This window comes from Meriones unguiculatus, chromosome 3 (genome assembly GCF_030254825.1).
Source record: "Meriones unguiculatus strain TT.TT164.6M chromosome 3, Bangor_MerUng_6.1, whole genome shotgun sequence".
In the NCBI taxonomy this organism is placed as follows: domain Eukaryota; kingdom Metazoa; phylum Chordata; class Mammalia; order Rodentia; family Muridae; genus Meriones; species Meriones unguiculatus.
The window spans coordinates 176,724,310-176,749,483 of NC_083351.1; the positions used below are offsets into that span (position 1 = coordinate 176,724,310).

Sequence of the window (25,174 nt, forward strand, 5' to 3'; positions counted from 1 at the left end):
ATATTTTGTGTTTAATAAGAAATTTTGCCATGAAAATGGTGTATTTTACTCATAATCTTTTGTTGACTCTTTCAGGAATGGATCGTGATTATGGCCCTGGATCTTACGGAGGTCTGGCATTCAAGGATATTTATCTAAAAATTCTTCTTTTGAGTGCCAGTAAAGGTGAGCAGGATTTAATTTTTTTCTTTTTAAACTCTTATAGGACTGGATCGTGACTATGGCCATGGATCCTATGGGGGTCAGAGATCCATGGATTCCTGCCTAAACCAGTCCTATGGCATGGACAGTCACAGTGGTGGTGGGGGGTAGCAGGTAAATTGCTTCATCACTTGGCCAAATAATTAGACAGCTAGAAGATTCTGGATATATTAAGTGTTCCTTAGACTTTTATGGTACTTGAAGTTTGCTGTTTGATATTGATTTCTCACCTGAAATATTTAAAGGTGCTAATTAATGGGTATAAAAATTTTCTCAGTCTCGCTGGCAGACATTATTTTAGGAGGGCACCATTTGTCTTTTATTTCAGTGTAATAAAATAAGACATTCTTTAACGGTGGACACTTTAAAAAGAAAAAGAAACCCTTCTTTTAGTTTCAATTTCTTATCAGTCATAATATCCTGATCACATGATACAAAATGTTACTGGAAATATTTATTTGTGAATTATTTTTCTTACTTGTTGAAAAAAATTTTTTTCTAATGTGGGCACTATGACAGCAAAATAGTCTGCCTCGAGTGGCTTTAGCTGAACCAGCCTTGCAGCTTTCAGTTTCTAAGAAACATTTAAGATGGATTTTCACTTATTTTTAAAGCAAGCTTGAAGAGCATATTGTAATAATAGAAGTGTTCTTTAAATCATGTCCAGGTTGCTACTGGCAGCTGCTGCTTACATTTGAATTCACGTGTGCTTAAAAATTAGGGGCACTGTATTAAGGCCATGGACACCGCACCTTTAACTACAGTTAGACGATTTCTGTTTTACTGTTGAAACTCTGCGAGACTTAAAGTCTAGTTAAAAAGAGCTAAAGGTCTTAGGATTGATCATGTTCTGGTAGCCGCAAAGCAGTCTGCTTTTTGAGATACAACACTTCCTTCTAAGTACAAACTAGTTAGACATTTGAGGTCATCGTCCTTCCTAAACTGAAGGACCTGGATTCCTAATGATGGGCGTGAGTGATGCTGGCTTTTCTTTGTGTTTCCAGTGTGCCACTGTGGTTTTCAGTAGAGTAAAATCCAGAAAACAAACAGTAAATTACTATCCTTAAGTCATGTCTGAAATACCAAGTTGGAAAGAGGAATAGTATTATATGGCCACCAGGCTTCAGAATTAAATAGTCTTCATTTGAGGGACCTATAAATCACTGACTAACGTAACATCATTTAAATGTTTAGGGTGTCAGTTACTGCACTCCGACATTGTAAGTGTATTGTGCATAAACTGTTTCTGTAGCTGTTATCGTTCATCTCTTGTGTAGTTGTGAGCTTTTTAAAAACCGTGTTGTAAGATAACAAGCAACTTCTGTAATCCATGTTTTGGATTTGTGATAAGTAAAATGTTTTTTTCTGTTGAGACAGTGTGCTTACCTTTTAGAGTAGTTTTATGTGATAATTTTCTGATAGGAAATACTTTTTCAAATAATTGAAGGCATTATAAAATGTATTCTTTCTCATCTGCTTTGAAAATTCGTATGTAGAGGGTATATGTTGTGGTCTTTTACTTTTATGTTCTATTTTACATGTTTATTCTTCTAGATTTGTTAGATTTACTAGTTTGTCAGAGTGTGTAAGGATTGGCCTTGGCTGAAGTTTGGCAGAATGTCAAACTTTGTAACCTGAAATAATTCCTCAGCTTTCGTTATTACAGACACAATGAGGCAGTTTTGTGATATAGATTATTGAGGTGCAAAGGATCACTCTGTCACAAAGACCCCTCCCCATCTATGCAGTCTTCAATTTGTGTCCCCATGAAAAGCCAAAATATTATAAATGCTTTATAATTTTAAATATTAGGGAAGGATTCAGAGAAAGTTTAATTAGTTTGTGAACTTCAGCAGACAACCTTTTCTAAGACTAGGGCTGGGCTTTATTAGACAGACAAATCTTATTAAAATAGAAAAGCTGCTAAAAAGCAGAGTTTAAAGCTAAGGTTAACTGAACTCGATTTATATTTAGAAACTGACTCAGATAGCTTTCTGTCTGGTCTCATATTGAACTGCCCAGCCCTAATCAAGTGTGAGCAAAAGTAGAACTGTGCAAACCGCTATGGTATAAGTGAATTTTAGTTGATAAATGTCATCTGATAACTTGTCTTTTGAATTGTCTAACATTAGTAAGCTTACTTTTGTTTTTTCCCTCACTGTGCAACTTTTCCAGGTTTGGACCTTATGAGTCTTACGACTCCAGGTCTTCTCTGGGTGGGCGAGATCTGTACAGATCTGGCTATGGTTTTAATGAGCCCGAACAAAGCCGCTTCGGAGGTAGTTATGGTGGTCGATTTGAGAGCTCCTACCGGAATAGCCTTGACTCTTTCGGAGGTAGAAACCAGGGCGGGTCTAGCTGGGAAGCACCTTACTCCCGTTCAGAATTGAGGCCTGGGTTTATGGAGGACAGAGGAAGAGAGAATTACTCTTCCTACAGCGGTTTTTCTTCACCCCATATGAAGCCTGCACCTGTAGGCTCTCGGGGGAGAGGAACGCCTGCTTATCCTGAAAGTACGTTTGGAAGCAGAAACTATGATGCTTTTGGAGGACCATCAACAGGCAGAGGCCGAGGCCGAGGAGTAAGTACAACAGAATCTTTTCAGATTCTTTTCAATAGTCACTCTTTTAAACCCTTTCAAGACCATGGTTTTCAACGAGAACAGACACTGTTCGTCCCAGTGTACTTTAACCAGAAGCTGAGTCACAACATCATAGGTTGGCTGCAAGAGTTTTCCAGCACCTCAGAAAATAAGTTGCAGTGTGAGATAATTATTCATGAAGTTGTCTCAAATCTCCCTTTATGAAAAAGGTGAGGACATTAGGTTTGGTCTAAAAGGGGTTAAAAGGAGTTGCATTTTTCCTTGTAAACACTAGCAGTTTTGCTAGTGAGATAGTTGTTGGATTACTGTAAAAGGTAATTGAACCTTTTTTGAGCTTTTGAGTAGGTTAAAGGTGCAATGTATAATAAATATTTATCCTTTGTTACTGAACTCTAGCAAGTAGAATCCCTTTAAGGTTCCATGTTTCCTGTTAAAACACACAAGACATCAAAAGCCAGTGATAGATCAGGATAGCTTTGCCATGTTTACATGGTGAAGAAGTTGATAGGTATAATAGATGGTAGAATGATTTGTGGTCAGCATTATTTTGCCACCTTGCACTTCTTACTATATGTCCTATTGGTGATTGTGTTATTTCCCCTAGCTCTATTAAGAAAGAATCTCTTACTTGTATATACATTTACGGTTCCTTCCTAGGAAGTAATATTTTGCAAGTTATTGCCTAACTGTATAAATAAACTACTCTTCAGGTGTTTAATTTCAGGCTATACAGTGTATCAATTATGCTTTGTGGTCTTGGCTAACCTGATGATAAACTTTTACCTAGTAAGGCTGTATAGATGATGGGATTATGTCGTTTGGTCATGTAAATACTATTGTTTAATTACATTCTTATAAAATGTCTTTTCAAAGTCAGTTGTGTTCCTTCTCCTTGCAGAAGAAGGAACGTGTTGTGATAAAGACTGCAGTAGGGTGTGCTTGACTCCGTTAGCCTCTGCTCCTCAGTGTAGTCTGCCTTACTTGTGTAGAATCTTTACAGTTTCAGCAGTCACTCTTTACTTACGTAAAATGCATTGCACCTTTAATGTTTTTAAGGAAGATTTTCGTGATGTGACACTTCCATAGGCATAGTAGATACTTGTAATCATACATCACTGTGTATGTGCAGTGCTGTTGCAGCATGCTTGATGACTGTTAGTTGAAAGTAGTTGGAGTAGTAGGCTTTGGGCTTTGAGATTGACAGTACATTCTAGTTGGAAAATTTAGAAACATATTTAACATCTTCTGTGCTGTGTAATGTTTTAGGCAAAGGATTTTTTCTTCATGAGGTCTCAGGTATCAATTTTGCCTTCTTGAAAGTAAAATCGAATATTCCTGTACTTTGTATTTACCATTCTAGTCTGAGTGGACTTTCTGTCCTTCCGTTAGCCAAGTAGATGAGCCGTAGGGTCTTCATTTGAATCTTCACTTGTCCAGTTCCCATTAGGACCTTCTCTTTAGATTACTCCTCAGTCTTTACTTTCTACAAGTAAGGCTAGAGAATGAATGTCTATGGACATGGCCTCTTGATGTAGTGGTTTGCTCATGCAGGAGATGAGGAAGACACAAAGAGTCATTTGCTGCTATGATTCTTTTGTCTGAGACTTCTGTTTCTTGGGCTTCTGGGGTGATAATGTTTCTTTAGGTAAGAATGTGAATGGAACATCAGATGCAATCCTTATCTGCAGTGTGTCTTGGAAGTTGATGCATGGTTATGCTTTAACTTTCCTACTTCATACTAATGTTCCATCTTGCCTTCTCCTTCCCGTGTCAACAGGGAGAAATCCTAAATGGTTTCTGGATCTTTTTTACTTTAAACTGCAAATACGATCATCTCTGTGTATCGGAGTTTTAAGCAAGGTTGTAGTAAAATAAAAGATTTCTTTTAAGGTGTCTCATGGAAAGCATCAAGTAGGAACTCTGAAGAGGAGTTGTGAGAGAGCTGTCAGTGTGACCTCTGACAGGCACACGGTGTTTATGGTCTCCAGTGATTTCAATTGTAAGAGTCAGTGGGACACAGCCACCTTGCAATGTTGGGGATACTAATCCATTGGGTTTAAGTTCATGTAATAATTTATAAAATTGTATCTGTGCTTTCTCAGAGTGGACATGTAAAATTCAGTTAAGTTCCACAGAATTTTCAGGTGAAAACTAGTAAATAGATAACAAAAAATTATATTAATTCATATTTTATGTTTTGATATTATACTAATGTCTCTTGATTTCACAAATTTACAGCATATGGGTGATTATGGAAGCATTCATAGACCTGGAATTATTATTGACTATCAAAACAAACCCACCAATGTGACGATTGCTACTGCAAGAGGAATAAAAAGAAAAATGATGCAAATATTTAATAAACCTGGGGGAGCCTTTATCAAGAAACCTAAGCTAGCAAAACCTATGGAGAAGATGAAACTCAGCAAATCACCTAGTAAGTAAGAAGACCTCAGGATGCTTACATTTTAGAAAGTGTTCATAGAGAAAAGTACATAATAGTTACAATTGAAAATTAGACCCGTGAGTCCCCTTTATTAGTTATTAATCAGTTGTTGCTATTTAAATGTAGGGGTGTGTGCATGGGGCATGTGCTTGCTGCAGCATGCACGTGGAAGGGCAGGGAGCAACTTGTAGGCGCTCCTTCTGTCATTCTGCTGTAGGTCCCAGGCGTTGGACATAGGCCATAAGGCTTGGTGGCAGCTGCCTTTCCTTGCCGATCCGTTGGCAGCCCTCAACTACACCTTTAAAATTAATCTGCACTGGTCACTTTATTTCTCTCTGAGCCTTAACTACCCACTCATCTTTCTCTCTTTCTTGAGTCAAGGTCTCACTGTATAGTTCTAGGTGACCTAAAAGTTGATATGTAGGCCAGTTGATATATAGAACTTACAGAGATTCACTTGTCCTGCCTCCTTAGTGGTAGGATTAAGGACATGTGCCACTACGCCCAGCAACATGTACTTTTAAAAAGGCTTTGCAGATGATTTTGATTCAGACCTCTTCTTGGATGTTATATTTACTATTGGAGGAGTATATGCCATAATATACAGAATTCTTTGTATCAGGGCAAGGGGAAGAACATCTTCCTAGTTCTTAGCATCAGGTAAACAGTTTCTTCTAGAAAATTAATTTGATTTTAGTCTTCTGGAGATGATGTCTCTTAGAGATAATACTATTTCTATTATTGCGGAGTTGGAAACTTTAAGCCCATCTGAAGATGGGAATAAGAAAATTTATAATAGTACTAAGGGCTGTGACACATCTAGTAATGAGCTTAAAAAAATACAAAACTTACATTTTGTGAGTGACAAACAGTGGTGAAGGAAATTAGAGAAAAATCTAATTAAGGGGAAGCTAGACAAGATTGGAAGGCATGTCCAGATGACATGAGCTCCTAAATTTGGGCTCTAGTTTCTCAGGATTCTGATGGCAAGAGACTCACACTTGAGACAAAATGGCACTGGCACAGTGACTGACATATGTGGATGTGTGGGAAAATGCTGAGAAACAGGAATGAGCCACACGTGGTCCCGTGTTGTTAGCCTGTGGAGACGGACTGCTCAGAGGAGGAGGGCACAATCTTTGTGCCTGTACTTAAGCTGGCTGACTAGCCTCATGCAGAGGCTGACATGAAAGATCTCGGCAAAACTCACAGAACTCTTAGCAGAAGGCATAGGGAAAAACATTTGTGATTCTGTATTCAACAAGGACTTTTACACAGGACACCAAAAGCATGAGCAGCAAATAAAAACTAAATTCCATCAAAATAAAAAACCATCATTAGTAGAAAGTAAAAAGAAATTGTGTGCTGGTGTGCACCTGTAATGTCAGGATGTGGGAGCCTGAGGCAGAAGGATTGTGAATTTGAAGTTAGCCTAGGGTAAATGCGACTCTGTTTCCTTTACTACTCATAGCATGTGAAAAATACTTGTATGGATGGTTTATCTTAGAAAGACCTGTGTTCAGAGTGTGTAAGAACTTTAAGGCACTAACAAAAAGACATATGTGGACAAAGAATATGTGCAGCGTGTCTTTAAACAGACATTTCAGTTGCCAGTGAGCTCAGCAGCCCTTTATAAGACAGCTGCAGGAAGCATCAGAGATGCTAACAAGCCTTGCATGTCTGTACAGAGAGTACTTTATACAAAATTAATTGATTGACTGGGGGACATGAGCTCATGAGGGCGCACACGTGCATCTGTAAGTCAGGACAACTTGGTGCAGTTGGGTCTTTGCTTCCCCTTTGTGTGTTCTAGGGATATATTCAGGTTGCCACACGTCCATGATAGATGCTTTCTCTGCTGACCCATTCACCTCCTCCTTCCGCTTCTCTTTCGGAGGTGTGATCGTGCCTGTAGTCCTGGCTCCAGTGTTTGACTGTGTAGTCTGAGATGCCTCCCACTTCAAGACTAGTTAGCTTTGGCAGCACATATGCCAATTCAGGGTGATCCTCCTGCATTAGGTCCTGATCATTGGACCTAAGGGCATTTATCAATATTCCTGGTAGCTGTGGAGAAATTTCTGCACTGCTGTAAAAATATGAACAGCAGGGCATGCACTTTGAAAAAGACTGGCATTCCTCACACGATGAAACTGGATTATATGACTCATGACTCATTCATTCCTAGATACATACCTAGAAAAACCTAGCCATCTACACAGTGTATATAGCTATGTCCTGAGCAGTGTTTGGCCAGTGATGGATTGCATATACAGTGAGAGCACAGAATAAGTGGTTCATTGCAGTACAAACCATGTCTTAGGTTTCAAACTTGATTTTAAGAAAACTTTTTTTTTTAAACCAAATCCACTTTAAAATATAAACTTCTTTTTTTTTTTTTTAAAGATTTATTTATACATTATTCTGCCTGCACACCAGAAGAAGGCACTAGATCTCAGTATAGATGGTTGCGAGCCACCATGTGGTTGCTGGGAACTGAACTCAGGACCTTGGGAAGACCAGCCAGTGTTCTTAACCTCTGAGCCATCTCTCCAGCCCAAATATAAACTTCTTTTTGCATGTCTCATTGAAGGAACTGCTTTAAAGAAAAGCGATGGTAGTAAGAATTCCTCCTAGTCAGTCATGGTGGTGCATGCCTTTGATTCCAGTACTCGGGAGGTAGAGGCAGAGGCAGATGGATATCTGTGAGTTTGAGGTCAGCCTGGTCTACAGAGTGAGCCCAGGATGAGTTTTAGGCTCTGTAGATACTATCCATTTTGGTATGGATAAGCACAAATGAACAGATTTAAACAAAAATGTATAGCAGATAATCGCATAGAGATGAAGCAGATATAGAAAGTCCCAATGTATTAAAATGAAGTTGGTTTTTTTTTTTATTTATTTTATTTTCTAATCTTAGCAAAAACTGATCCTAAAAATGAAGAAGAAGAAAAGCGGCGAATTGAGGCTCGGCGAGAGAAGCAGAGACGTAGACGAGAGAAAAACAATGAGAAATATGGAAGTGGATACAGGTTAGTGTTCGCTGAATTAAAATGAGGCTTGTTAGAACATGGTTTTGAAGCTAGGTATTTTTCCTGAGCATGGTGTTGCATGCCTGTGTTCTCTGCTTGTGAGGCTGCAGCAGGGGGATTGTTAACTCAGCTCAGACTACACTACCTACTAGAAACTGAGACCCTATTTCAAAAAGTTTCCTGAAGTAGCATATATATTTTATAGGATATGAAAACGTTCAAGTCAACAGAAAAGATTTGATTAGTGAAATAAAGGCATGGGGCTGGGCTGTAGCACAGTTGGTAGTGTTTGCTGTGATACACAAAACCTTCGCAAGCCACTCACTCTTCAGACCACAGAGACCAAATATGCGGTACGTAGCTACAGTCCCAGCACCCGGGTGTCTGAGGCCAAAGGCCAGAACCTTGAGATTCGACTAAACAGAGACTCAGTGGTATTCCTGGCGGGGAAAGCTGGGGTCTTGTCAGTGTTTAAGTTGTTTCTGATCGAGATGCTAGGGAAGTCTGGACAGGAATAATGAATAGTACTGGCATTTAGATGCGGAAACATTAATTGTCAGAGTGTGGGGCTGGGGAGGTGGCTCAGTGGGTAAGGGTGTGTGGCACGAAGACCTGACACAGAACCATTCTCTGTGGAAGGTGGGTGTGGCCATGCATGCTGTCAGGAGTGGAGATGGGAGGGTGGCTGAGGCTGCCTGTCAGCTTAGTCCAAGACCCAGTAAGATGTCTTGTTTCTGACCTGTTCATGACCCACAGGTGCACACATGTGTAAAGGGTCCAGTGACACACACTGCTAAGTGCTTAGTGTGATGCCCAGCACTGAAAAAAATAGTAATAGACAAATGACAAAATTATTAGCCTGTGAACAGACTGCATTTATATAAGAACGTAATATATATATAATGATGTGCTAAATAAAATGATTGGGCGGAACAACGGTCTGTTTATATCCTCCTATTCCATCTAGGTAGATTAGAAATTTACACAAACAAACAAAAAAAGGAAAATTAAAGAATAAAATGAAGGACTTTTCTTCTCTGTGAGATTTTTTTTTTTCAGAGTTAAAGTTAGTTATCTATAGGTGTAAAAGAAATGATGAGGGCTGGAGAGATGGCTCAGCAGTGAAAAGAATGTATTGCTTTGTCTGAGGACACAAGTTCGGTTCCTAGCACTCATATTGTGAGACATAGAGCTGTCACTTCAGTTTGAGGCACCCAGTGCTGTCTTCTGCCTCCTTGAGTACCCCCCCGAATTTAAGCTAAAAATGAATTTTAAAAAGGATGAACAGATTTGACTGAGGACTCAACCTTTTAAAATAAAGATTTATTTATAATTTATGAATGTGTATCTTTGCCTTTGTTGGTGCATATGTACCGTGTGTGTGCAGAACTTGTAGACGTGAGAGAGGGCATAGGATTCCTTAGAACTGGAATTAGGATTCTGAGCCACCGTGTAGGTGCCGAGAACTGAACCAGGATCCTCCGCAAGAGGCTCGTAACCACTGCGCCGTCTCTCCAGCTCTAGGATTCAAACCTTGAGAGCATGCGGTCAAGAAGACACAAGACGTGGCTGGTGTCCAATATACATTAACTGCTGGCTTTTCTTAAAAGAAGGATAACTAAGATATCTGATGTGTAATTTAGTGAAGGACATAGAGTAACACTGTTAGGAAAACAGTAATTTAAGTAAAATGAAAAAATAAGTAACATGTTTCATTAGCAAAATACTGATTTGCTAGTTGAGGTATAATCAAATAAACTTAGTGGAGTTTTATCAAATAAAATTTAGTGGAGAATTATGTAATGTTATTACTATTAGGTATCAGATGGAAGTTTTAAAAACTTAAGCAACTTTGTATTCATTGATTTTTACCAAGGAAATAATCTAAAACCACAGAAGAAAGAGGTTAATCTACAAAAATTCTCATTACAACATGATTTGCATTAAGTCCTACTGGGAGTTAGGTGTCAGGTCTAGAGAATGAGGAGGCTGGTGTAAGTTCTGACTCTTTACCTTATGCACTCAGTGTTAGCACTGATGATTGGGGAATTTACAGTCACATGGAGAAAAGGGTAAAAGTAGAAACATAGATTTTTAAAATGAAAATTACGTATAGGGAGAAAGATAGGGAAGCAGGGTCTCCCCATGTAGTCCATACTGGCCTTGAATGTGTGAGCCTTTTTCCTCAGTCTCCCAGTTGCTGAGATTATAGGCATCTGCCACACTGTCCATCAAGACATTTTTAAAAAAGACTCCTTATATTAGGAAAAATTTACAAAGTATAAATAAAAAGATTTCCTACTCAGAGTGGTTTGTTCTTTAACATTTTAGGAAAATGATGAAACTATGCTTATTAAATCATTGTTCTATGTAGCTCAGATTTTATAACAGATAGTGACTGAAATCTTTTGAGGGTGACTTTATTTACAGTATGAATTTCCTTCCACGTTAAAGTGGAAACTATTGTTACCTGCTATGAATGTATATTGTTACCTGCTATGAATGTAGACAAGAATGTGAAGCTGCATCTGAATTTGCAGATATTTGGTTTGTTCTATCTTTGATTTTATGCTCTTAGGTATGCCTTTTATAATCTTGAATCTAGTTTTCATAATATGATCTTTTTCTGGTTTATTGCTTCTAATTTACAAGTATTTGAGAAACAATAGAGTTAAACATACTAAGAATTTCTCTGTAAAGAGGAGTTACATCTTGTTTTTATATAAAACTTTTATTTTGAGATTATAATTATGTTATTTCCTCCTTCCCTTTCTTCTCTTCATACCCTCCCATATCCTCCTTGCTCTCTTTAAAGTTTATGGGCCTTATGTATGTATGTATGTATGTATGTATGTATGTATGTATTGTTTTTTTGAGGCAGGGTTTCTCTGAGTTGCCTTGGCTGTCCTGGACTCACTTTGTAGACCAGGCTGGCCTCAAACTCACAGCAATGTACCTGCTTCTGCCTCCCTACGTGCTGGCATTACAGGCGTGTGTCACTGCACCTGTTTTGTTTTGTTTTTTAATGACTACTTTTTGCTTGTGTTCATGTCTATATACCTTACATATATGTTCCTAAAAGTAAGAGTTGGTGTAATGTTATTTGTATGTGTGTTTTCAGTGCTGACTGTTTGGTATTGGACAACAAGTTGGTGTGCTCTTCCCTGGGGAAGATTATTTCTCCCATTTTCACATTCTTCAGTTGCCTGTAGTTCTTTGTGTAAGATTGAGGCATTGTGGGCTTTTCCTCATCTACTTTGGCATGTCCCTGTTCAGCTCATGTTTAGGCAGTCATGTGGGTGAGACTTTATAGTGTAGATTCTGATACTACTAGGAGACAGAATTTTACAACAAACTCCCTGATCCTTGGGCTCTTACAATCTTTAACCCTCTTTTGCAGTGTTGTGTAGATAGGTGTGGGAGCTGCTTTGGGACTGGGCTCCACAACTCTACATTTTGATTGGCTGGGGTTTTCTGTAATTTTTTTTTTTTGTTGTTGTTGTTGTTTTTGGAAAGAAAAGTTTTCTTGATGAGGGGTGAAGACTCCACTTATCTGTGGCTATAAGAACAAATATTTAGAGTGTATTTAGGGATTATGCTGGTTTGGTAAAGTGGTTGTAGGTTCTCCGTGAGATCCATGACTCTACTAGATCTGGGTAGTTGCCTAGGTTTTTAGAATCAGCATGATTTCCCTCTGGTTGAGCAAGGTTTAAGTCCAATTGTCGAGTTGTTGGCTCCTGCCAAGGCATGTGTGCCCCTGCTGTGCCTAGAGAGACCATACAGCATTTGTCCTTCTGGGTCTGGGCTAACTCACTCCATAGGATTTTTTTAAACTTTGATCTGTGTACTTGGAAAATTCATGATTTCATTTTTCTTTGCAGCTGAATAGTATTTCATAGTTTACACGTACCAAAATTCTGTTATCTAATTGTTAGTTGAAGGATGTCTAAGTTTTTTCTATGTCCAGTTTTGTGAATAAAGCAGCAGTGAACACAGCTGAGCAAGTATCTGTGGAGTAGGGTTTTGAGTTCTTTGGGCATATGCCAAGGAGTGGTATAGCTGGGTCAAATGGTAGATTTATTTTTATCTTTTTGAGAGTTCTCCATACTGACTTCCATAGTGGTTACTCCAGTTTGCAAACCCACCAACAGTGAAGGATGGTTCCTTTTCCTCTGCATCTCCTCCAGAATTTGTTTTGTTGATCTTTGCCATACTGACTGAGGTAAGATGAAATTAAAAAGTTGTTTTGTTTTGCATCTTTTATTTTTCTAGGAATGATTAGCATTTTTGAGATTTTTTTTTAGCCTCCACCCCCTTTTTCCCATTTCTTCATTCAAGACCACTCTGTTCAGGTCCCAGGCCCATTTTTTTTTGGGTCTTTGTTTGTTTGTTTTTGTTGTTGTTCTTAGTATCTCTGGCATATTAATCCTCTGTCAGATGTATAGCTAGAAAAGATTCTCTCAATTCTGAGGGCTTCTTCTTTACCTGGTAGATTGTTTCCTTAGCTGTGCAGACACTTTAATTTTATGAAGCCCTACTTGTCAATTGTGGGCCTTAATTCTTGGGCAAATGGAGTCCTATTCAGCAGTCCTTTCCTATACCTTGTTCTGTGGGCTATTGCCTACGTTTTCTTGTAGCAGTTTCAGGTTCACATTTAGGTCTTTGATCCATCTGGGCAAGATGAGAGCTACAGGGTTACTTTGTTCTTTAACATGTGGACATCCGGTTCTCCTAACACCGTCTGCTGAGGATGCTTTCTTTTCTCCGGATCATGTTTATGGAGTCTTTGTCAAATGTAAGTGGCTGAAGGTGTTGCACTTATGTTTGGGTCTTCGATTTCGTTCCCCTGGTCTGCATGCTTGTTTCTGTACCAATGCCATGTTGTTTTCACTACTGTGGCTGTGTAATGTATCTTAAGCTCTGGAATGGTAATCCTTTCAGCGTTGTTCTTTTTGTTCAGGGCTGTTTTGCCTATCAGGGGTCTTCTGTGGTTCCATATGAATTTTAGGATAGTTTTTTTCTATTTCTGTGAAGAGTGAAATGGGGATTTTGATTAGGATTGCGTTGAATCTGTAAATAGCTTCTGCTAGATTAGTCATTTTCCCAATGTTAATTCTACCAATCCCTGAGCATGGGATATTTTTCCATTTCTAGTGTCTTTTTCTATGTCTTTCTTCAGAGGTTTAAAGTTTTCATGTAGAGGTCCTTTACTTCCTTGGTTAAGTTTATTCATAAATATCGTATTTTCTTTGAGGCATTGTGACTCTGAATGTGTTCATGATCTCTTTTCTTTATATTTGTTGTTGGTGTATGGAAAAGCTTTTGATTCATGGGAATTGTTTCTGTATTCTGCTACATTCCTTAATTTGTTTACTGTTTATAGAAATATTCTGGTACAGTATCTGGGATCTGTAATGTATAGTATCATATCATCTGCAAATAGGTAGAGTTTGACTTCTTTCCCTGTTTGTATCCCTTTAATTTCCTTTTCTTGCCTTATTGCTCCAGCTAGTACTTGGAGCATAGTAGTGAAAGGAGTGGGGGTGGTGGATCCCCCGTCTTCATTCCCAACCTCAGTGGGACAAGATTTTCTCTGTTTCAGATGTTGTTGGCTGTGGGCTTCTCATGCATAGCTCTTACTGTGTTGTTATGTCTCCTAGCTCTACATTGTCTAGGACTTCAATCTTGAAGGCATGTTGGATTTTGTCAGTTTTTCTGCATGTAGTTTTTGTCTTTTAAGTTCATTTATGTGACTTCTATATTTATTAACGAGTATGTTGAACCATCGCTGCATTCAGGTATAAAGCCAACTTGGTTATGGTGGATAATCTTCCTAATGTATGTCTGCATTCTGTTTTCAGGTATTTTAGTGGGTATTTTGAGTCTGTGTTCATCGGGTATATTGGCCTGTATTTTTTTGTGAAGGGTGTGAAGGGCAGGCTTTACCTGGTTTTGGTATTAGATACTGGCTTTGTAGCAGTTTGGGAGTCCTCCTTCTAGTTCTATTTTTTGAATAGTTGAAGAACAGTTTGCTGTAGTGTTTCAGTGTCTGGTAGAATTCTGCTATGAAACCATCTGGCCCTGGACACTCTTTTTAAAGCTAGAAAGCTCTTTATTACTATTTCAGTCTCCTTTCTTATGGGTCCATTTAGGTTGCTGACTTCTTGCTTAATTTTGATGGTTTGGCAGAATCTAGAAAATCTTTTTTTTTTTTTTTCTTAATGGAGTACAGGTTTTTTTTTTTTTTAAATATTCCCTTATAATATTCTGAATATCTTTGGTGTCTGTTGTGATGTTTCCTTATTCATTCCTGATTCTGTTACATTGGATCCCTTTTTCTTTTCTTTTTGGCCGGGTGAGTTAGTTGAACCATGGATCTGTTCAATTCTTGTTTATGTTGGCAATAAGCTCTTGGATTCAGTGATTCTGTGTTTCTGTTTGAGTGATTTCTCTGATTTTTATTATGTCTTGCTGTTGATTGGGTTTTATTTAGTTTGTTCTTTCTCAGGTTTTTGACCTGCATCATTGTCTTTCATTTGTGCTGAAAGGACTGCCTTCAGTGTCCCAGAGGTTCTGCTGTGTTTCATTTTTATTTAACTCTAGGAAATTTTAGTTCTTTGTCCCGTTTTCAGTCAATGCATTGTTTAATCTCCATGAGTTTGTGTATTTACTGGAGATGTGTTTGCTGTCAGCTTTAAATTTTATTTCGTTGTGGTCAAATTGGATACAAGGAGTGATTTCAGTCCTTTTGAATTTGTGAAGATTTGATTTGTTTCCCAGAATACCATCTATTTTAGCAAAGCTTAAGTGTGCTGCTGAGTATAATCTATATTCATTGGTGTTTGGATAGAATATTTAGATATCTGTTAAGTCTAGTTGATGTATGATGTTAATTAAGTCTGATGGTTTTTTTTTCTGTTTTTTTTTATATATATAACCTGATAATTGGAAAAAGCGGGTTATTGAAATTCTCTATTTTTGTTTTATTTTGTTTTTGTTTTTTTTGAGACAGGGTTTCTCTGTGTAGCCTTGGCTGTCTTGGAACTCACTCTGCAGACTAGGCTGGCCTCAGATTTACTGAGATCCCCCTGCCTCTGCCCCTGAGTGCTGGGATTAAAGCATGTGCCACCATGGTCCTGCTGAAATCCCCTGTTAGTAATACATTAATGTTATTCTGTGTCTTTAAATCCAGTAATGCACTTTTTAAAATAAAATATAGCATGCGAGTTTGGTGCATACATGTTTAGGAGAGCAATGTCTTCCTGGTTAACTGTCCTTTTTATTAGAATGACGTGTCCTTCTTTATCTCTTCTGTTTGGTTTTAGTTTAAAGTCTGTTTTGTCAAGTATTAGGGTAGAGATGCCTGGTTGGTTTCTGGTCCCATTTTATTAGAGTACTTTGTCTGTCCTTTTACTCTAAGGCAGTGCCTATCTTTAAAGGTAAGATGTACTGCTTTTTGTAGACAACAGATAAATGGATTTTGTTTCTTGATCCATTCAGTCTGCCTGTCTTTTGATTAGAGAATTGAGGTCACTGTTATTTAGTTATTATTGAAATGTATTTGTTAATTACAGTCATCATGTTGACTTTTGGTGTTTATGTTCTTGGTGGTACTTTGTATTTCAGTAATTACAGCTTCATATTTTTTTCTCATAGTCTCTGCTATGCTCATTTCTCTCTTCAGCTGAAATTATTACTGTCTGTATTTTCCTTGTTTTTTTTGGGGGGGTCATATATATTTTTTATGCTGCTTATATTGTGGAAAGTTTTTCTTCCTCCTTCAATCATGCTGGATAGTTTTGTTGTATATGTTATTCTGGGCTGGCTGACTTGAAATGCATTGCTTTAGGCTCTTCTGGCTTTCAAAATTTCCTTTGAGAAATCAGTTGTTATTCTGATGGTTTTTTGTTTACATGTCATTTGCATTTTTTTTTCTTGCAGCTTTAAATTCACTTTCTTTGTATATGTATATACGTAGTGTTTTAGTTATGCTGTTCCAGTGTGGAGTTTCTTTTTTGGTCTAGTCTATTTCATTAGATGTTTCTGTCCATATGGGTATGACTTTAATTTGGGGAAGTTTTCTTCCGTAATATTATTGATTATCTGGTCTATGCCATTGACTTGAGATTCTTTTTCTTCATTTATGCCTATAATTTGAAGGTTTGATTATTTCATGGTGTTCCAGTTTTTTATTTTTTATTTTTTTCTTGTGGTTTTTGCTTTTTAATTTTTGTGTTTCTTGTCTATTTGATGTAGGTCTTCTACTCTGTGTCCGATAGCCTATCTTCTGCTTGATTCTTTCTACTTGTAAGGTTTTTCTTTGGGTTTTAGTTATAGTACTGCAATTTTCATTTCAGCTTGAGTCTTTAATGTTTCTATCTTTTTACTGAGTCCATTCTCAAGTCCTGGATTATCTTCATTTCCTTCAGCTTTATGTTTGTGCTCTCTTGGGCATTACTTAGGAATTTTATTTTTCTTAAGTTCTGTTTCCTTAATTTTATTGCGATGTTTCTTTGTGTCTTCTTTAAACGTCTTGAATTCTTGATGAAGTTTATAATTCTTTAAATTCTATGTCTTGAGTTCATTTAGGTGACTTTATTGGCAAATAGTTCTACCAAACTGGTAGGATTTGGAGAGGAGATACTGGCTTGATCTTTCATATTGTTTGTATTTTTCTGATGAGATCTGGGCATGTGGACTTATTCTGTTAGTTCTGAGTCTGATATGGATAGCAGGCTGGGGCAGAAGAGAGGGTGTGGTGATGGGCTAGGTCTAAGAGTGGGCATGGCTTGGCTGGAATGAAGGGGGTGGATGGGGTCGGTGTAGAGGATGCACACCTGGTCTGAGCCTGGAGTGCAGGCAGTGGATCAGGCTGGTGCAAAGGCTGGTTTACATTGGAGGAGTCTGGGTGATGGGTAGGTAGAGAATGTGCTGGCAGAAGCTGAGGCCTGGACATCAGGTGTGGGGCCTGGGACGTATCTGGGGGATTGGGGAGAGGGTTGGTGGGTAAGACTAGAGAGGCCCATTGGCCTAGACCCTGGAGAAGGCAGTGGGAGGTCTGGCCACATGGTGGAGCTGGAGTTCCAGTAGGACCATTTTTGGTCTTTGTTTCTTTTCTGCTTCTTAGTTCTTTAAATTCCATTTAGCATAGATAATAGATAGGTTATACTGTCATGTGCAAATTAATTAAACAGTTTGTGTTAGATATATGAGTCTAAATAAATTGTTCATTGTAAGATTAAGATTTGTATTTAATTATTCCAGTATTTTTCCCATTAAAAATTGAAAATAGATTTGAATTTGATATAACTGTTAAAAGAATAAACTTTGCAGTTTGAGGAAAATAAAAAAATTAAATTTTTCATTTTTTTCTCCATAGCTTTAAGCCTGACAGTTCAGTTGAATTTTCATCTTACAGAATATGAATCTTAAAAATATTGTACAGTGTTTTAGGATTAAAACAATACTGATTATTAAAACTAGGACCTAACACATATTAAAGTATGTGCTGCCAGTGACTTACATGTGCAGTCTGTGTACAGTCATTTTCCCAGAGCGGTTTTATTAGGAAGGTCTGAGGCCAGTGGTAAAGGACTGCTTTTGGGAAGGTCTCTTGGTATTTGAATGCTGTTAGTATTATGAAGAAGGAGAGCATGTGCGCTGCTCAAGAAAACCTGGGGTGACACATTTATGTGAGAGGCATACAGAGACAGCACTATATGATGAAGCGCCAAAGAGAAGTGCAAAGTGGTCAGCCTTATTAGCAGTACTTTCTGAGTCAGTGGCAGTAAATTCCAGGAGACAACATGACGGAGGTGGTGTTTGAACTGATCTAAGAACGGTAGAATTGCAAGAATTGACTGAGGCAATCTATGTAGATTGCTTGCCTTAAGGTAAAAACAAAGAGGTAGGCATTTCACTGACAACTCCAAAAAGTAGAAGAAGGGATTGAAAGAAAGTAGTGATTTAAAAATGTAACATAATTAAAACATTTAATAGAGACATAGTATATGCTGTGTATTGTTAAAAGAGATTAGTGGGCATAGATAGAGGAGAGATGAGGACATTTCATGGATAGCAGCTGAAGGCTTTTTGATTTTTTTTTTTTTATTTTTAATTTTTTTTTTTTTTTTTTTTTTTTAGTATTAAGGAATCAGTGCCTATTTAAGCAGTGGTGTTTTAGTACCTACTATAGCACTAATTAACTTAATAATGACTGTGATAGCAGTCATCTTTAGGGCTTCATGTGACACCTCTGTGAAGACTGATTAACATGAAAAGGCTGAATCCGGAGAAGTCAAATGACGTGTCCAAGATCACAAATGGAGATACGATATAAATTGAGCAGTTAGCTCCTAAACTTATTAACTCAGGAAATAAATCTAACAGTAGTATGAAAGATCTTTGGAAAATCCCCAGAGCTCTGTGGGATTGAATAATTACTGCTTTGTGTCTGTCTGACTTTGTTGATAGTTTAAAAACTTGAGAATGGGCCAGAGTGTAAAATTTGTTGTGGGATTTTTGGAACTTGATGCTTCTTTATACTTTAGCTTTTGAATGGTTGAGTCTTGAGGTTATCACCTTATGGCCCTTATATTTTTCATGCCCAGAAGCTTAAAATGCAAAGTACTTTAATGCTGTGCTGTCCAGGCAGGAATTTAGATACTATATTTTTTTTCTCTACCTTAATTTCAGAATTCTAAAATGGAAAGAAAATTATTTCAGTTGGTAAAATTAGTTTTAGAAGCTGTAAATGAATAAGGTAATATTTGAAGAAAATTTCTTTTCTTTATAGAATGGCTTTCACGTGTTCATTTTGTAAATTTCGCACCTTTGAAGAAAAAGATATTGAACTGCATCTGGAAAGTTCTTCACACCAGGAAACACTAACTCATATTCAGAAACGAACCAAATTTGACAAAGTAGTTATGGAGTTTTTACATGTAAGTAGGTGTTTTTGGAATGAGAAGCATTTTATTCAACATGAATTTATTTTACTTTTTATAATTGCTCTCTTACCTGCTTGTGTTTCTAGAAAATTGATAATTATTTAAGCAAACTTTTTAAAGTTAATTAGATATTTATTTTAGAATTTGGGTTTTTAACTTGAGAAATAAGTTCTCATTTCTCATAGAGAAAGTTGTCAGAAAGAGTTCCTTTAGCTACCATTGATTCAGATTTACCTGTCGCTCCCGCAAAGTCCCCTGTGCACCTGAAGTATGCTGGGCACACTAGCTCTTCACTCTACATGAGCCTCTGTAGCTCATGGCTCCAAGTGATGACTGAAAGCCCATGTCTGTAGAGGCTAGGTGACCTTGTCACGAGCCAGCAGAGAATTCAGAGCCAGGGAGACTGGCATCTGTTTGGTATCTTTGTGTTGTCCCTGTGGCTGTCAGTTTAATAGATTACCCCCAAGACCATGAGCATTACTCGTAATGAGCCAGCTCTAATTGGAAATAAAAGATGTCCAGAGGCGTGGAGATAGAGATGCCAAGTGTGCAGAAACACTGTTGGGGCTTGAACTAGCAAACAGTGCTTTGGGTCAGAAGTGTTTAAGAGAGGAGGCTCAAGATGGACTGATAACTGCACAAAACTAATCTGGGCTGTAGGAGGCTGAAAATGCTGTTCTCTCAGACTCTGTGTCCAGCAGAATTGTATCCTGTGATTAAAATTCGTTCCTGTAATTGTATCCTGTGATTAAAATTCGTTCCTGTAATTTTCCTATAACGGGATGCTATCAGCCTTTTATGATGTCACCCACTTACCTGAGAAGGTCACCCTCTAAAAGCCCAGAAGACACCATGGGAGGGAAGCACTTTCCTAGTGTTTCATGATTGTCTTTTCAAGTCAATTATGGGCTTCTAGTTTCTACAGAGCAGACATACCTGTTAGTGATAGTGTTTCCCGTAGGATGAGCATATAGTAGGTGCTCCTTGGGAACAGTCTGTATTCTCTGTATTTATTTTCTAGGAATGTATGGTGAATAAGTTTAAAAAAGCGTCTATTCGTAAGCAACAGACACTTAATCACCCGGAAGCTTATAAAATAATTGAAAAAGACGTTATGGAAGGTGAGTCTTTAGGCAAGGCCTTTTATAAACTTATGTTGGTATTTTATGTGTCATACCTGAAAACCTTGAGACTGATACAGTTCAGTTGTACTTGCTATAGGTCATCAGATATAGACTTCCTAACCTCTTGTCTCCATGCTTACAAGTTTATTATTGCTCATAGTGTCACCTCTTTCTCTTCAGTATAGAGCACTGGCTCTCAACCTGTGGCTCTCAAATTCTTTGGCAAACGTCTGCCTCCAAAAATATTTATGTTGTGATTCATAACAGTAGCAAAGTTAGAGTTAAGGAATAGCAATGAAATACTTTTATGGTTGGGGGTCACCACAACATGAGGGTTACAGCATTAGGAAGGCTGAAAACCAGTTCATTTCTACTTCAGAACTAATTTGCTACTCTTATGACTTATAATGTAAATATCTGAAAGGTAGGATATTTGACATACAGCCCTAGAGGGTCATGACCCACAGGTTGAGAACCACTGCTTTAGACGAAGAGGCACACTTACATAATTTGCCTTTCTTAAGTCTCTTTAATTTTATTTTAGAGTTAATTTTTTTTTTTTTTTTAATTATATGGGTTGGGAAGTAGTGTTGATGACTGCAGGGCCCAAGGAGGCCAGAAGAGGCCTTCATATCCCCTCGAGCTGGGGTTACACAGAGCCTCCTGATGTGGGTATCGGATACCAGACTTAGGTCCCCCTGCAAGAGCAGTGCTGGTTCTTAATCATACCTCTCTGAAATTCAGGTCATTAACTCTGCTTTTCAGTCTTCTCCTGATTCCCTCGCTGAAGCTTACAGAAGTCTGTTCTTATTTTAAAAAGTGAAAACAAAAGTGTGGTAATTCTACTTATTTGCTTTTTTTTTTTTTTTTTCCTTTGAACAACCATTCTGTGGGTAACAGCTCTGCCTTTGGGCATTATATTTGCCTAACCCAGCAGCCATGCTTTTTAACGCTCCTCCACCCTGAGGGCCTCCTCTTTCAGCTCTGTTGTTAAACCTAAGAAAGAGCTTTTCTAAACTTACTAGCCTGTTGAGACTGCTCTGACAGAGAGCAGTCTCCTATTTCATTTGGAGAACCGGTCTTACTACGTAGACCCTGGCCTTGAACTTGCAGCAGTTCTTCTGCCTCCTGAGTAGTAGGATTACAGTTGTGAGCCACCATGCCCAACCAAAAACGATCCTTTTAGTTTTTGTTTGTGTTTTTTGTTTGTTTGTTTGTTTGTTTTGTTTTTTGCTCATCTTCAATAGCATTTCCCATCTACTCCCTTGTTCATGAATATTTTTTTTTTCCTTGTACCTTACTGGCCTAATGTTCTCTTACTCCCCTTGGTCTGTTTTTAGTCATTGTATTTCCTCAGTCATTGTCTTCGTTACTATCTCCTTTTATATCATTCAGGTGAACTCATTTATGTCAGAGTTTAAATTATCATGTGTATGTGAATTACTTATATCTATAGACCTAGTTTAGGCCTGTTTTCTGAAATCTTATTTCATTCATTCAGTTGCTTGCTGACATCTTTTCAGTAGTCATAGGAAATCAACATTTCAGGACTGGAGAGATGGATCAGGGCTAAGAGTGTGGACTGTTGCAGAGGACTCTCATTTGGTTCCCAGCACCCATAGCGGGTGGCTCACAGCTGCCTGTAATGCCAGCGCCAGGGGCATCTGACATTTCTGGCCTCCTTGGGCTCCAACACTGTCCACACAGACAGATGCAAATAATTAAAATATAATAAAATAAATCTAAATTAAAAAAAACATAATAAAAATAAATCTAAATAAAAAAACAGCATATCTTCAAAATCTGTCATTTCTTTACCGTCTTTAATCATTCACAGGGAAACAAAAACTCAAAGTACTTCATTTTTCTTGAGAAACTGCTCTACCATCCACCAAAGGTAGAAATAAGAAGTTACCCAAGGTGCTTTCATTTGTAGCACTATGTCCTATAGTTGTGCTTTTACAAACTATATAGTTGTGTTGTTGAACAAATCTGTTTCTTTGCCCGTCTTTTAAGTATTGTATTTGGCGGCTGAGGTGGTAACTCAGTGGCTAAGGTACTTGTTAGCCTTGCAGAGGACACAGGTTTGATTCCCAACACCAACATGGTCATTCACAACGTTCATAGAGTCCATTCTGGGGGATCCAGTGCTCTCTGATAACCTCCATGGACACCAAACACACATAGACATCTGTGTGGACAAAACAGTCAAATGTATAAAATAAATCTTAAAAACATACTGCACTTGTTCAAATTCTCTCTTGTTCTCTGAATATTTCATAGTATTTTTCCTGTTTAGTTTCCTTTCAGTTTTTTTTCTTTTTTTGGTTTTTATAGTGTGATTGCATCAGGAAATTAATTAGTGGTTCTTCATCTTGTACAGTATATGCCTAAAATTCCTAGGCATGGCCATACAAAGCATAGCAACAGAGGCAGGCAGGGTGGCAGACACAGGAGGCTGAGAGCTCACGTCTTGTACCACAGAGAAAGCAAACTGAAAATAGGGTGAGGCTGTAAGCACTGGAACGCTGCCTTCGGTGACATACTTCTTTAACAAGGAGAAGCCTCCCAGACAGCACCACTAAGTGGGAACCAGTTGTTGAGATCCACAGCCTGCATGGGCCGTTCTCACATAGAAACGCCAGTACTTTGTATGAAGAGCTGGGCAAGCCCTACAGTGAGCTCGCAGCCTGAGGTCCAGTTTGAGTTATCATTTTGAAGGTCGAGAATGGAGGGTTTTGTTCCTTAGAGCATCCTTTTTGCTTTTCCTGCCCTCCACATTCATGGTATTGGAATTCTAAATTCTAAATACTAAAAATAACATCCATTTAGCTTTGTGCTCTTTGAGGTGATGGACTAAAAGAGCTCTAAGTGTGGTTGAATAGCCCCATGAAAGACTGATGTGGGTTGGAGAGCTGGCTCAGTAGTTACGACAATGTGACAATGTACGGCTCTTGCAGAGGGCCTGCAGCGCCCTCCTTAGGTAGCTTGAAGCCGCCTTCAGCTCCACTTCTGGAGGACCAGTCAAAAACAAAATCTGCACATGTAGATATGGGATGTGCAGAAGAACTGCAAGAGCCTACATGCTCTGATCCCTTGTTGTAAGAGCACAGACCATGGTGGGAGCTAAGAGGAGCCTGATTTGTCAGACTGAGTGTGCGGGCATGTCTTCCCTAAACAAGCTTGTTTGTAGGTGTCACTGCAGATGACCATATGATGAAAGTGGAGACTGTGCACTGTAGCGCCTGCAGCGTGTACATCCCCGCCTTACACAGCTCAGTGCAGCAGCACCTCAAGTCTCCTGACCACAGCAAAGGCAAGCAGGTGAGCCTTAGTCTTCATGCAGCTCTTGGTGTTCACCAGTCTATTATTAGCATCAGCCGTTGACTGGTTCACGCATGCTGTCCTGTGCATCTTCACTGTGAACAGCTGCGTGTCTGCCTAGAGTCAGGCATGTCGTAGTTAGGAGCGTGAACTCTGGAGCAAGGATTTCTGGGTTTGAATCCTGCTTAAAGGAGTTCCTTATCTAACTTGACTTATCTGTAAGTTGAGGCTGGAGTCATGCTATGTGCTTATCTAAGGGTTCAGTTGGCTGACATGCAGTATCTAATACAGTGGTTTCTATAATAGTGAGCAGTCAGCAGTTGTTTGTTTTTAAGTTGTTACAAAATGGTTTTGTATGTGTGTGAAAACACAAAGAACAGGGAATTTTTATTATGACTGGCTTATTTTTCTGGTGGTCTGAGAAAACACATTTAAAACTAGCACTAGCATTTGGTGTTTGTCTGTTGGGCTTTTGAATAGGCTATCCCTGAACAGCTTACTGTCTGCTCATTCATAGGGCGTGTTTCTGCTCCCTTATGTTGGGCTTTATCTAGATTGCTTTACTTCAAAAAACATGAATGCTTATACTATGGGAAATGTGTTCATTCGTAAATTGGACTTGAAGACCTAAAAATTAATGATTTAAATTTAATATTAAATAGAAGAGACTTGAGTATTAAATTTCTGTTTTGTAATGAAGTGAATTTCACTTGAGACTCCTTTACACACTTTGAGCATGCAGGGAGACACTCTTCTCTGTATTATACTTCTTGTGATAACTTAGAAGTCTTGAAGAAGACTGATTATTTTGGATTATTCTGCGGATAGAGTGAAATGTAGAGTACAAAGGGTAGGAATGTCTAGTAAACCTAGACTTATACTTGGGAGTGCTGTGTTTATTGGCTTACAGAAGCTCATGGTTTCAGTCCATTAATGATTGAGATTACAAGCACATTGGCTACAGCTGTTCATAGCTTAATTTGTTGTAAAAGCCATTTAAGTATAGTGTAAAATATCACTTCATGTCTATAAGCATTCCATGCCATGGCTTTCTAGTACTTACACTGTATTCTGTTTTCCACAGGCTTATAAGAAACAAATAAAAAGAGAAAGCGTGCTGACTGCTATAAGCATCTTAAATAACCCAATAGTTAAGAAGCGGTATAAGCGCTTTGTTAAGGTAAGATTTTGAACAAAAGCTGTTTGGGAAAGTGCTGAATAATTAGGTGGTAATAATTTAGAGTTAGAACCCTAAAGTAAGCACAGGACACAGCGGGAAGAGTTTCACTGCTGTCTTGCTTATAGGCAGCACACTGTTTTTGTTACATGGTGGGATCAGGGAACAGGGGCAGTGATTTCTTTCTCTCCCCTTTCTAGCTCTAAATCAATGAGCGGTGACTAAGAATTAGGGACTCAAGATGTTTTTATTCACACATATGTGGGTCGTTTGTAAATGCTTTCTGTGACAGTGAATGTGTAGATGGCGGCCAGATGACAAC

General features: G+C 38.4%; 1 protein-coding gene across 3 annotated transcripts in view; it reads left to right on the top strand.

Annotated features, from left to right (window-relative positions):
- Znf326 (zinc finger protein 326) overlaps window positions 1-25,174 on the top strand; it is a 38,133-nt gene that overhangs the window by 8,689 nt on the left and 4,270 nt on the right. The window contains exons 3-11 of one of the 3 annotated variants that reach the window (XM_021647447.2): window positions 76-165; window positions 2,377-2,537; window positions 2,666-2,782; window positions 5,042-5,240; window positions 8,167-8,278; window positions 19,074-19,221; window positions 20,249-20,348; window positions 23,545-23,675; window positions 24,760-24,855. In XM_021647447.2, coding sequence (XP_021503122.2) covers window positions 76-165; window positions 2,377-2,537; window positions 2,666-2,782; window positions 5,042-5,240; window positions 8,167-8,278; window positions 19,074-19,221; window positions 20,249-20,348; window positions 23,545-23,675; window positions 24,760-24,855 — 1,154 coding nt within the window. Of the gene's footprint in view, window positions 1-75; window positions 166-205; window positions 2,538-2,665; window positions 2,783-5,041; window positions 5,241-8,166; window positions 8,279-19,073; window positions 19,222-20,248; window positions 20,349-23,544; window positions 23,676-24,759; window positions 24,856-25,174 lie in introns of those variants that run through there. The other 2 variants (XM_060381077.1, XM_060381078.1) reach the window with 2 other exon arrangements.